Here is a 14,439-nt window from a genome sequence, read left to right on the forward strand (position 1 = left end):
CGTTGTTCCAAGTACAGTTTTCAGTCAGAAACCTTTACATTTTGAAAACTTTTCACACCTGAATTAAAAGTGATTCCACATGTGGGACCTGATAAGTGGCATGCACGTGAGAAAAACTGTGCAGCATGCACTCAAAACAACGAATAAGTTCTCTGCAAGCTTGCTTTAAATGCCGCCAGCGCAAGTGCTTGGCAGAGAATTAGAAATATCGAAATTACATGCGTCAGTTTTGGTGGAGTATGCAATGAGAACAATTTTGTGTCGTAAATTAACTGTCAGCACGGCGCTGCAACCGAAAAATGTAAGTTTAAACCATCGTATATACAAATGTAGAATAATAGTAGAATACTAAACGTTTTTGCTTTGTTTTGGCAACGCAGTTGTATTGTTCACTGAATGCATTGAGAGTAAGAACACCGGCAGAGCGCACTTTAATCAGAAATGAAAAGAGCTTCGCATTTTGTGTACATTATGAACTTCAAGTATGCTATCACTAATTGAACGCAGCCATTCTCGCCAAGATATTAGCATGGTATTGCTTTAGTGAGCCATATTACATAGTCTGACAGTTACGCCCAAAGCAATATCATACAAAGATAATTAAAAGTTCGTTTAGTTTCTGACTTGGATGAAGGTGGGACATGAACTGACATGTGTGCGAAACTAGAAACAGTTGTTAATCAAGTGTGATATCTAAAAAAACACTATTCGGTAATATTTCTTTTTAATGGCAAATTTTGTTCTATACATTCAGCAAAAAACTTGTGCACTTCCTACTGAAAAAACTGTAAGGGGCAATAACCTCAAATTTTCTCACACAATCTCACTCAATTCACATAAGAAATCACGTAGAAGTCGCATATAATTGCATAAGTTCTCATAGTTTCTTGTACATTATCATAAATTATGTACGATATTTTATGATAATGATGTGCACCGTATGAGACTCTATGCGATTAAATGAGATTTTATGAGGTTATTGCCCCGTAGAACTTTTGATTTTTCAGTAGGGAATTTCGCTGCTTAGTGGGCGACATGGGTAAGCTCATAACACAAATTATGTGCATTTGCTTACGAATTCACCTGTCTATTCTGCGCTTTGTTAGGCGAATATTAGTTTCATAGCGTGTGCGCAGCTGAGTGCCAGCATGGTTCCAGTCTCGAGCTCCATGCGCGCTCAGCCCCTTGTGAGCAGGGAGAATGATGTGCGCATTAGCAGTTGCTATTGACGTCTAGAAATATAGGCTGTAGATAATTGGTGAAATTTGAAAGACTGAACGAGACTGCTTCGTAGCTGCCATTGTTAGCTTATCCTCAAGTGATGCTATCTGCTACATCTTCCTCTCTAGCCCTGAGTAGGCACAGGTGTCCATGTGGTTAGTTAGATCGAGGAGGTTTTGTTCTGTCTGCTATTTGTGAGTTTTTGCGGTATCGTATAATGTTCTTCCAAGATGTGCCGACGTCATGCTTGTCAGTGATGACCTGCAGTAATTGGTTCGTAGCAATCTCGCAATCAATGTCAAATGCTATCGCTATCACCGCGAATGCTCCCTATCGATGGTAATACTACCAATTTATCGATAGTTCGAGTAAACAGCGGCCGCTTACTGTCTTCACCGGGGCGTCCGTGCAGAGTGCGGCGTATATACGTTGACTGCTCAGTTACTTTTTTCTTGTGGGCGCTGAATGCAGGTCACTCGTTCCAGCCTACGACCCTCACTTCAATAAATAAACCGCAAGTAGCTCGGGTGAGGAAGTAATTCAGGTGCGATCCTTATTTTACTGCTGTCATTCCACTTTTCGGACAATTAGCAACAGAGGTAAAACAACTGCGGCGACACTGCCAGCACCGAATTGGTGATCATAAGGACTATAGTGGCCTACGATATTCATAATTGGCTGCGCGAAACCGAATAAAAAATTTAGAGGTAGGAGACTCATTATTCATAACAGCCTACTGTATATGGCAAATATACATGCAGGTGGATCAGGGCTATGTTCACGAATACGCAAGTTTAGCTAAATCTCCCCTCGAACTTGAGCTGAACATTGATATCTCCGTGTAATTAGGTCGGTGAGGGAAGAACCGAAAACGCTGGGAAGAAAATAATAAAGGGTCATGGCAGCACTACTGCTATGTAAGGTTTGCGTCAGCACTATTAATTATCTACATAATGATAAGGAAGACTAAAAGGAATGAGATAGGCATAATGGCTGCTAAGCCATAATGTCGGAGATGTGCCGCTGCGCTGCAGAGCTGCTTGGATTGCAGACTGGTGTGCAAAGATTGCTCCAGCTTGTCACGCAAAACAGTGGGGCTGACCCCAAACATTAGCCCTAAAATCTGAACCCAACAGAAATGTATTGGCGTTGAGCCGTAGTGGACAACGAGCGCAGCTTTTCAGATTGGCTGCTACTGCTAGTAATATATACTTAAGTCACGCTCTGACATAATGCGAGATTTTATTGAGCAGAGGCCCCTATATTTCGCCCAATGCCAAAGGAAGGAGGAGGCATGGAGGCCAACCTAACGTTGGATAATATATAATATTTAAAAGACTAATTACGCAATAAAGCATGGATGTTATTTTTCAATCCTGAAGCAAAAAAAAAGAAAGCAAGGCTCGCGTGCTTTCAATAGGGCTGGTAGCATGATTCTTTTATTTATGTTACGCCATTCTAACTCAAATAAATGTCGACTGTGGTGTATTATTTGCCTTTTAGATTGAATATTTCTCCACGCATTTCTTTACGCGGTAATGGGGCACTACTTCCTCTGATTTTTATCTTGAATGTTAAGTCTGTCGCATTATCGCTTCTAGGCCGGCGTTATTGCCGGTTTATTCCAGAAGGCGAACCAAACCAGTACCTAGTCACAGCCTCAACCGAAAACTATCCTTAAGGCGCTTGGAAAGTTAACTAAAAAAGACCGGCCGTTCAGTCCTTTGGCCATGTAAATGTAAGCGACAGCTGCGGCCATCATCAAACTGAATGAACTCTTGGCACCTGTGTACGATAGCTTAAGTTTGATGCGGCTACACTCGCGTCAGGAATTCTCTTCCTGGCACTTGTGATGCGTATTCCAAGAATTGGGATTCAGCGCCACTGTTTCTTTTTTTCAGATAAGTTCATAGGAGAGACATTAGATTACGAGCACTGACTACAAATAAATTTATTGGAAAGCACGCTGTTTACAATTATTTAGAACGATTCTAATGAGCGCAAGCGCCTTACGACCACGACATAGAAGAGCGGCAAATATTGTGTCGCTGTTTTTCAGAAATATCTCGCAAGATCTCATCCAAACTGAAGGGGTACTGATGCTGATGACCCATCCTGGATTATATTAAACACACTGTGGAACCTACACTGCAGAAATGCAAAAGCCTAAGCGTTGCTGATGCGTACGGTGCATCACGTTTGCTGTCATTATCATTATAAACTAAATGCACCGTCATTATAATTTCTAAAGCATCATTATCATCATCACTAACTGCAGTGTCATTGTCATTACTCATGGTGGACAAGGACAATTACAATGTGCGTTTCACGATCCCGGGCGTGGCGCAGTTGGTTAAAGTGCTTGGCATCCAAAGGATGGTGGTTCGACTCCAGGCGGAGACAGGATTTTAACTATTTTCCTCACGGTAGACTGGAAGATGATGTTACTAGGTGATGTTATCACAATCTCATGATATCCTGCGGAATCTCGCAAAGAAGTCTGAAACTTCCCGTTTCCAGACGGACAGGGTCATGACACCGCGTATGAACAATTAAAGACTTTCGCCTTAATATAAAAAACGTGATCTTGTCCTGGCAAAGTTTAGATGTCCACAATCCGATGACGCTCACTCAAAAGTATAAGGCTCCTTGCTTTCCCAAAGCCTAAATTAAATTTAAAAGAATTCTAAAAACCGCGGATTTAAAAGCGAGTGCTGTTTGGTATGTGGGGTTTAACGTCCCAAAGCGACTCAGGCTATGAGAGACGCCAAAAGCGGGTGTTAAAGAAGTTATCGCCACAACATTCACAGCTTTCGCTGTATAACTAGGTTCAAGCCGTGCTTAAACCCTCATAATTTTTTAACCAAACGCCTTGAGATCCCCCGTGAGGTACTGCTATAAACATTGAAGCCAATAGGCAATAATATTTTGTCACTTTTATTCCATGTTACTGAAATTAACATGCACGCGATTGCTGCCCGGCCTGCCTAAGAAAACATAAACATAATAGGTAGTTGGAGTCAACGCCAAGGATGTCACATGAGTGAATAAACAGTGCTCCTGAGTTATTTTCCAAAACAAAAAAGCACAGAAATTCGCACATGTAAGAAAGAGTATTTGATAGAACGTTTGAGCAGCCTGTTGGCGAATTCGAGGCTTTCATCACGTATATTTAAACCTTCAATATAGTTCCCACTCTTTCTGTCTGGAAATTAGAAGCATGTAGAATTTCTGCTTCTGCCTATTAACTGACACGAATAAGTTTAAGAGAACAAGAGGGGGTTTATAGTGCACAAATTCTGTTAGGTACATTTAGGACCCGCTTTATGCCCTGCATGTCGTGATTATATATTGGCCGTTATCTGGATAACTTTTCTCAGCTCAAGAACGAATAATAACGGTAGTAAACATTCACTTCTTTTAAGGTTATTTGACAAAATATACATCTATGTTCAGTTAAATAAAATAAACAGTCCAATAAGGACAGGTAAGAGATAAGCCATAAGTTCAAAGAAGAAATAATTATACTTTTCCTAGTTTTCTTTGACTCTTTGTCATCTGATCTGCATCTCTCCTTGCACCTGAAGTAATTTCAATGGTGGTAGGCTCACACAACTCATGACGCAACACATGACCATACATCGTATTCCATGCATGGTAACTTGGAGCCCAGGGCTTAATGCAATATTTCGCGTATTGTGTGCGTCTATGATGAGGTTTCTATGCAATCGCTAGCTGAGCTGGTTGCTTGTGAACAGCCACTAAGAAGTGAAGAACAAATTTTGGCGGATGTCGTGGCAAAAATGCTTCTTCATAATCGAGCTCAATGGCCAGGCATTGTGCAAAGTTCCTTCTAAAAGAACCTTTTCCAGGGGTTGGTTCAGTTGCCAGCACAGGGAAATATTCCACACAAACAGCCTTGGGAATGCTTTCCCTCTGACTAAAAACACGAATACTGACTCGAGTGAATAAGAGGGGTGCCTGACTCCAGCTGAAAACTAAACTGTCTAAGCTGAACACAGAAAATTTCCCTTTTTTGGACAAGAACTGAACTTCCAAAGATTTGGGCACTTCTTGCGCGCCACCTGGCTTCAAAAACCACATGTCACGTCTGAATAAAAAAAGAGACTAAAAAAACGCAGAACTTCCCATTCAATATTGTATATGATTTGACAACGCAGAGTGCCAAAAATTTGGATATATTTTTTGTCTCCATATTCTGTGGAACCGAATATATGGTCACGTTGGCAAAAAAAAAAGGCGTGTGAAGGCCGCAGAGCAGGCAACACAAAGAGCCTGGTGTTGGCTAAGTCCAGGGACGTACGGTCCGAGCGCGAGAGGGGAACTTTGTCGTCTTCTGCTTCGCTTTCTTGTCTTCATCACACTGGCATTATTAGGTCCCCCGGTGAGGAAGCATCGACGCGATGCTCGAGGTAATTCACGGACTCACAGGGAGGGCGTCCTGGCGTGATAAGGTTTCAGTCGAACGACGTGGACCATCTCTGGGCGTGCGGCACGATTTGATCGTGGGGCCTCGCGTGGAAGAACTTCATAGTTGAGAGCGCCAACGCGGCGCAGAACTCGGTAAGGACCGAAGTAGCGACGCAAGAGCTTTTCGCCAAGTCCGCGTTGTCGAGCTGGAGACCAAACCCAGGCAAGATCCCCCGTCTGATAATCAACCTCGCGGTGCCGCAAGGTGTAGCGTCGCGCATCCTGCACCTGCTGCTCAAGGATGCACAGCTTAGCTGGCTGGCGGGCTTCATCGGCACGTTGCAAAAAGTACGCAACGTCATCATAGGGGTGGTCGTCGACATGGGGCAGCATAGCGTCTACCGTTGTGGTGACTTGGCGGCCATAAACAAGGCTAAACGGCGTCATATTGGTCGTTTCTTCGATGGCTGTGTTATACGCGAACGTTACCTAAGGCAGGACTGCATCCCACGTTTTGTATTGAACGTCCACATACATTGAACGCATGTCGGCAAGCGTTCTGTTTAAACGTTCGGTTAATTCGTTCGTCTGGGAATGGTAGAAAGTAGTCCTGCGGTGACTTGTGTGACTTAAGTCAAGAATATGCTGCCTAAGCTCAGCAGAAAAGGCAGCACCTCGGTTCGTGATCCCAATCCGAGGAGCACTGTGGCGTAGGACGATTTGCAGTACAAAAAGTTTGCAACTTCAATAGCAGTTCCACTCGGAAGAGCCGCTGTCTACGCGTAACGTGTCAGGTAGTCGGTGGCGACTATTACCCACTTTTGGCCGGAGCTTGAGGTAGGGAAGGGTCCTAACAAATCCATCCCGATTTGTTGAAACGGCTGGGAGGGAGGCTCCATGAATTTGAGGAAGCCGGCTGGCTTGGCAGGAGGAATCTTTCGGCGCTGACAATCACGGCAAGTGCGAACGTAATTCGTAACCTCATGTCCCAGACGAGGCCAGTAGTATTTTTCTCAAATTCTGGCTTGCGTTCTAATGATTCCAAGGTATCCGGAAGCTAGTTCGTCGTGGCAGGCATGAAAAAATTTCGTTGCCTAGGTTCGTAGGAACAACAATCTAGTAATGTCGACTGTTGGGTGAAACATGCTTCTTAAAAATCGCGTCGTCGCGTAGGCAGAGAGAGAATAAAGCGCGCCGATAAGCTACGGGAACTCTGCCGTACTTCGCAGATAACCAATTACTGCCTGAAGATCAGAATCGGTGAGTTGTTGCACGCCGAAGTCTGTAGAGCTGACTGCGTTGACGAAGACGTCGTCGTCTTCGCCTGCGTCAGTTTGGGCTTTCCTGTCTTCATCACGCTAGAATCAATATGTAACGTACTACGTGTCGCTCGTTTAAGCAACCAAATTCACAAAACTCATACATGCCTGGACGTCACAATTATTTTGCATTCCAAGAAATACAGTGCGAATATACGAAAGGGTTCCTCGTTGTGTATCGCATGATGAAGCTTTTCTTTTTCTTTGAATTTGTTTGCTGAATGCCAATACAAGCCACACTTGTATTCACTTGATATTCATACGAGGCTGCAAGTTGATGAAAAAAGGAGACCGAACACGAACGATGGCGATGATATATGACGGTGGAGTAAGCGCGAGCGCGCCTGCCCACGCCAATGGCCGCTTCTTCTTCCTCGTCCGTAACAATATTTGATGCAGAAAAACATCCCACACTTGCTTTTGCTAATACCAATAATGATAGTAAGAATATTGTTACCAACGAAGTGATATAAAATACTAATTTTAAAAGATGGAAAATGGCTCATCTACAGCCCAAACCCCTCTACAAAAAATGGAGGCGCAGATGTAAGTGCGACTATGTACATTGGAAGGAGGGGAGGAGAATATGAAAAACAATTTTTGCTACATATACATCTCTTATATGGTCAATAGCATATAACAACAGTTTGTGGAGAAGGAAAATTTGAAGCATATGAACAGTTTGCTACCTAAATCAATTCGGCATTCATTAGTGTAACATAGGCGGGGGGGGGGGGGGAGGGGCAGACAAAATGAAGTATATTTCTTCAATAATTTACAAGGTAGGGCCCACTTCCCAATACCCAGGGTGAGTGTAGAACGCAGTCCGCATTCCAAGTTAGCATCGTTATCGAGTGTCGCTATCTCCCCAACCTTGAGTCATCTGATTGACGGTAAGGCCGGAAGTAATCTCGTATTCCGGCCTTTCCATTAATGAGACTAAGGGAGGCCCGATAGATAGCGAAGCTTTCAATGACACGTAAACTCGGAATACTATCCCAGGACGGAAACTCGGAAAGCCATCCCAGCATAAACCTTTAAGCTACGAAGTAGTGGCATTGAAACATCGCTCCTTTAACGGTCGTTTAAATGTCACATGTAATCTTTAAAAGTATTTTACACACAGCAATTATGCTGCTACAGGACCTGCTTGCAAATATGCTCATGTATATGATTCATAAGGAAGAATGACAAGATGCCAAAAAATGTGGGCCGATTTTGCGTTGAATGGTATAGTATAGAGCCACATTTCGTTAGATCGCTAAACACATCATTGTCTCGTATAGTGGTTTATGTGTAATGGAACTTATACGAATTTCTAAAGCATATTTTGAGAGAAAAAAAGGAACATAACACTATATTCGCACTTTGTATGTTTTATCCTCTTACATGTTTAAGAGGTTTTTGATTTTGATCCCAAGATTATGACCTCAGTTTTAATGTACACATCTGCAACTTTATTGCAAATCACTCCCCTAAATTGCAAGAATGGTTATTGCGACGTTGGTGACGCGGTCGCGGTCTGAGCGGGAAACAAATACAGCATCATCGGGATACATTATATGCCTTCAGAGCACTTAATAAAAACAGCAATATAGGTATTGAACAGGTAAAGTCCGACAATGATACTCTGAGGAGCGACTTTTGCAGTTTGGTTTGGGCCTTCTAAACCACCGACTCATAAATAAACCTCGACTTAGGTGCATCTGAGGAAATAATGAATAATTAAATAAAGTCATCTCGTTTCAGTAATGCTGGCTTAGTGATGTATGTTTTCTAAAGGCGATCTGAGCGAGATTAGTGCGTATATATATATATATATATACGCTAAAATTTTAAAATTGCGGTAAATAATATTTTCTTTCTCTAACCATTGCAAAATATAGGTAAGAATAAAATAGGGCGATGGTTGGCTATAATATTTCTTTTATCTAATTTTTAATTTACAATATCCATAAGTACCCGCAGAGCGATATTACATAGGGGGGGAAACCACACTCTACGCTCACAGAGAAGAGAGGATGCAAAAACAAAATCAGCAGGCCTATACAGAATAAACAGCGGAAAAAAATGCGCCGTAATTGTTAGTATACGCAACGTCAATGGGAAGCTCGTTCCAAAGTTTAGTAGCTAAAAGCGAAGGTGAAAATTCGAAAAAGTTTGTCCTGCAATGTGATAGGTATACATTGATGGGATGGCCGGTGCGATGAGAGATGTATGAAGCAGGGCGAATATGTCGAGGGCGAAAGTTTTTTAAGTTCGAAAGAGCATTTTAGCATTTACAACAATAATCTTTTCCGCAAAACCAAGATTTCATAAACAATTCTTATATATAGAGAGGTATCTGACGTGACTGCCATGGTTAGGAGGTCGAATTTCTATATATTTAGGTGATATAAAAGACAATCTTTTATTTTTATCATTGACTGGCTCGAGAACGATTAACGTTACTGGCTGAAATGAGCATAAACCTTTCAAATTCATACACAGCGGAACATTCGCTATATTGTCCAAAGCAGATATTGAATATTTTTGATACATTCTTGAGGTAAGGCTGCGATTTCGATGTTACGAAGCTTACTTGTCTGCAGGCTGAACTATAATGATATTGCACTGTGAAACAATGTACCATAAAACTTCTCTTTTTTTACGTACGAAATATATTGAACATGGTGCTGTTGCTCGTATTGCAATTAAATCGAAGTGGAATATTTTGAGCGATGCTCCGTTTTTGTATGTTGTAACCTCGTTTTCTGCGTTTTTTTCCACCCTGTTAATTGCTTCAGAAATTAAAAACAAATGTTGCCCTACACCATTTTGGTCGGGTAGAAGCATAATAAAAGGTGAAATGTAGACATCGACCTAAAGCAAAACCTAGGCTTTGTTTTGTTTTTCTTTTTGGCCGAACCTACATTTAACCTTTTCGTATTTTACACCTATCGGGATATGTACTTTCTATAGAAACAGCCACCTTAAAGGTTAAAAAAGCCCTAACAAAAGCAGAATATATCCGCGCAAAAGCACTGACACGAGGCACGGAGAAATTGCGGAAAATAGATAAGGTCGAAGAAATGAAATGAGAGAAAGTAATTCAAAAACGTATAAGCATCCTTACATACCCTCCATCTGTGCGAAAGCAACGTAGAAGGCTGTTGAAAGGAGTGCTCCAAGTTTTACTGCGCTATCTGCTGCCATTTGCATGCCTTGGCGAACGGACTAAAACTTCACGGCTGTTTCACGAACCTGGGATTCATGACAATACCTCTGTGCTGTCCAGAGTCGTGACGCTTTTCCTGTAGCTTTCCGCTGATTATAATTTACGTCACAGATAACGTGTGGCCGATAAGGCTAGCTTTCGATAACGCTCTTATTGTTTCCTCCATTAGGCATTGTTCAGTTGAGCGGACGGAGTGACGATTTTTCTTGGGGCCTTCAGCAATGCTCTAATCAGTGTTCGCGATGCAACAGTAATTGCGGAAAATCATGTACTAGTGATATCGGTATACTGAGCGTAATTTTATTTTTGTATAAAACAATACTGATTACTAATTTTTTACTAATTACAGTCCGCGAGACATCCTTAGCGGAAACGGTTTAATCTGAAAATGCGAAATTTGGATAAGCAAGTGTTTCCTTCTTTGAATGCCAACTGACACTTAAAAAATCAGTTCGAAGGTGTCCAAAAAGTAACACTGCTCCTCCTTTCGATCATACCTTTAATCTCTAGCGTCGATCGCTCTCAAGCTGGCGGTCGGATGAACAAGCCTCGAACTCTTCCAATATCCTTATTTCATTTCATTGTCATCTATGTGATCTCTGAAGTGCAACTCAAGACAGAGTAAGTGGAGAGGTAACGTGGAATGTCTACTAATCAGTTTATTCTAAAAATTGGATCCATAAATATCTAGAATTTTCGCTAAAATTATAATGTCGTGCGAAGCCGGTGTTGCACAGGTTGCATCGGCTCCATTTTCATGGCGTCGACGCTAACTTCAGAGGACATTTCGGTACAACTGAGAAGAAGAAAAGGCAAAAGGTCAATTAATGACTAACGCTTCCATTGCGACCATAGGCACAGTGTCATGGCTACGTATGGCTGACTGTTATCATACTACTATGGAGTAGTTATGCATGAGCGTCGCTCTGCAAGCAAGAAAGAATTTTGTCGGAGTGGTAGCTTCGAGACAATGTCAAAACTATGCTTGGCCAAATGTTACAATGCTACTACGCAGCTGTCGATATGCACGGATATCACTCTAGCAAGGGCAGGAATCCAGAAGCAAGAGGTGGCTTTGCCATGAGCAATAGCTTCCAATAAATCAATTAATGTAGCTGGCCGACATACGAAATTATAACATGGAGAAAATTGAGCACGCTCTATAGAACGGTCTTAACCTGAAAGCGTGAAGAGAAGCAAGGCATAGGTGATACTCAGATGCATGCGCTAAGGGACCAGGCGGGCATTGCTATCACTAATAAGATAATCAAGGTAGCTGAGGAGCGCTATAATATACAGTAGCTACTGTATATTATAGCGTAGTACTCATAGGAGTAGTACTCAGGAAAATAATGGGACTGTCGATAGTGATGAGCGATCAGTAGTTCTGACCATAAAAAAGGACGAGGAGAAGAAAGCTTTAGATGTTAAGGGTAAAAGCAGCTGGTTGGATAAGCTAACTACACTGTTGTTGAAGGGCGGGGGGATATCGTGCTAGTAAACCTGGCACCCTGTATACGCAATGCATGGTGTTATCGACGGCACCGAAATCATGTAAGGAAGCTAAACTTATCTTTAACAAGAAAGGGACGGTAATAACTAGAAAAAATACAGACAAATCAGCTTACTGTTATATATAAGGTATCGGCAGTCATGCAAGCGTTGCGAAATCCAGGTGTAGACTAGCCGTAAAAGTACTGGTAGATATCTATAGTGGTTGCATAGCAGCCACAATAATGCACGAAGAAATAAATAAATTGCGATTAGGAAAACGAGCTAGGCAAGGAGAACTGGTCTTCCCAGTGCTATTTACAGATTTCTCACAGGGTATATCGGATATTTGGAATGGGAGCAGTTAGGGACCAGGGATGATGGAGAGTATCTCAGTAATCTATGATTTACTGATCACATTTCTTGTTAAGTAACTCATGGGACCATTTGCAACGACTGAATAATGGCCAAGACAGGAAAAGCAGAGAGGTAGGCCTAAACAGTAATGTACAGAAGACTAAGATAATGCAGAACAGCCTGGGAAAGAAACAGCGGCTTAAAAAGATCACGTAGGGACCGGTGTAGTGCTGGAGCAAATTCTAGACTAAACCACGCTCCCGCATTGGACGCCCAAGCAAGGCCAACTCGTCAGTGAGATAGGCGACGTGGCGATGATGGTCATCGTACGAATATTCGAGCGCTGTCGTGAGGAGAGAGTTCACAGGCAGGCTATCCTGCTGGCTTCTTGAGACCGGCAGAGGAGCTTGGCAACACCAGGATTGACGTGTGTGAACAATCGGAGGATGCTGTTGACAGTGTGTCAAAAAGATGTGGACATAAAAACAAAGAAACAAACAAACTGGAACATGTTGTTTTCTGTTGGGTGGTATTGTATACGTATGGTATAAATGGCAGTACGGAGTACCAAGTCTTGTGGTCAGCGGCGATGTACAAGGAAATCATGTTGTCCAGTGTCTGGTTGGCTATCTCGGTCTGTCCATTTGTTTGATGATAATAAGGAGTAGAGGGTCGAAAATGCGTCGTGAACAAGCGAAGGAGTCCTTCCACAACATCCACGGTGAACTGGGAACCTCTTTTGCTGATAAACAGTGTTGGTGGCCCATCCATGGTGAAGTACAGGAAAGTGTAAGGGAACAGGGAGACCCGGTGTCCTGTAGCAGACGAGAGAGCTACCTTTTCACAATAACGTGTGTGATATTCAGTGTAGATAAAAATTCAGTGGTTGAAGTCATACGATTTGGGAAAGGGCCTCAATAGTTCTACCTTGAGATTTTAAAAAGGAGATTTTGGCGGCTTCACAGAATGCAAGAGGCCAGGAAGAGCACCAGTGGGAGATTTATGACTCGGACATTGGGCACAGCTGGAACAATACTTCTCGGTAGTTTCCCGCATTCGCGTTCTGCCTCTGCTCAGTGGGGAGCATACGGGCATCAGAAAACGGAGGTAATATCGCGGCTACATAGTCATTAAAATTGTCGGCGTCACATTCTGTCGTGGCAAGCTTCAAACGTGAATGACAGTCCATGAGAGCGTGCCGGTACCTGCTGAGTTGTGTGACAATGTGTAATCAAATTCCTATAAACGAATTGCATACGGGTGGCGGAGATTAATAAGCCAGCACAGGGAAGGATGGTAAGTAACCACTGTGATGGGGCGTCTGTACAAATACCAGCAAAATCGCTAAATGGCCAAAACTGCGACTAGGTACTCTTACTGAGTAATCACGTAATTGCACTCAGGCTTGCTTAAGGAGCGACTGGCGTAAGCAATTCCATGATCCTGGTCGTCATAACGCCGAATTAGAACAGCATCAATGCCAACACCTCTGGGTTCCGTTGTGCATTTCCGTGGGGGGAGAAGGATTGAAATACCGATGACTCAAACTTGCGTTGCCGAAAAGAAGAGTCACAATCGGGTCTCCACTCGTAGGGGGCGTCTTTGCGGAGAAGACATGTGAGCGGGTGAGCGATGTTAGCAAAACGGGGATTGAAGCGGAAAACATATGGGCGAAGCCCGAGAAAACTTCGAAGTTCTTTTACATTCTGAGATCTTGGAAACGACGCACCGGCCGTGGTCTTGTGTGGGTCAGGTGCGATGCCTTCATGATCAACGAGGTGGCCGAGAACCAAATTTAGCCGTTCACCGAAACGACTTCTCCGCATTCAGTACCAGACTGCGTTTTTCACACAGTCCAGTACAAGCGCAAGGTGTTCATTGTGCTCGTGGAATGTCCGGCCAACAATGAAGACTTCATTTTTATTTCAAACTTTAAGGCGCCAAAATCACACGCACACACTCAAGAAAAAAAAATGGGACAGAGCGCGTTTCTTTTTTCACGCCACACAAATAGAAGAGCCCACTGTACTAGAAATATAGCTTAACAGAACGCCTTGCTGGGCTAGTTGATAGCTTAATATTTTAAATTTTAAGGCTCCAAAACCACCCACACACACACGAGAAGAAAAATTTTAAGCCGCTCTGTCCCATTTTTCTTCGCTTGTATGTGTGCGCGGGGTTTTGGCGCCTTAAACTGTAAAATAATGAGCTACTAACAAACCCAATAAGAAGTTCTCTTAAGCTAAAACGAAGACATCGTCAAAGCTAGCACATACATATATGCATCTTAGGCCACTTAGGATGGCATTGATAAATGTGTCGAAAGTTATGGCAGCATTGAACAGCTTAAACGGCGTTACATTAAATTTAAACAGGCCGCCGGGCGTAATAAAAGCGGCTTTT

At 42.7% G+C, this 14,439-nt stretch overlaps 1 protein-coding gene across 1 annotated transcript in view; it reads right to left on the reverse strand.

Annotated features, from left to right (window-relative positions):
• Positions 1-10,239, reverse strand: part of LOC146194623 (chymotrypsinogen B-like) — a 39,485-nt gene extending 29,246 nt beyond the window's left edge. The window contains exon 1 of the mRNA XM_084597472.1: positions 10,091-10,239. Within this exon, the coding sequence (XP_084453598.1) occupies positions 10,091-10,172 (82 nt within the window). The 5' untranslated portion in view covers positions 10,173-10,239. The remainder of the gene's footprint in view (positions 1-10,090) is intronic.
• Positions 10,240-14,439: the final 4,200 nt, after the last annotated feature.

This window comes from Amblyomma maculatum, chromosome 3 (assembly GCF_055883805.1).
Source record: "Amblyomma maculatum isolate TAMU_Amacu chromosome 3, ASM5588380v1, whole genome shotgun sequence".
Lineage (NCBI taxonomy): Eukaryota > Metazoa > Arthropoda > Arachnida > Ixodida > Ixodidae > Amblyomma > Amblyomma maculatum.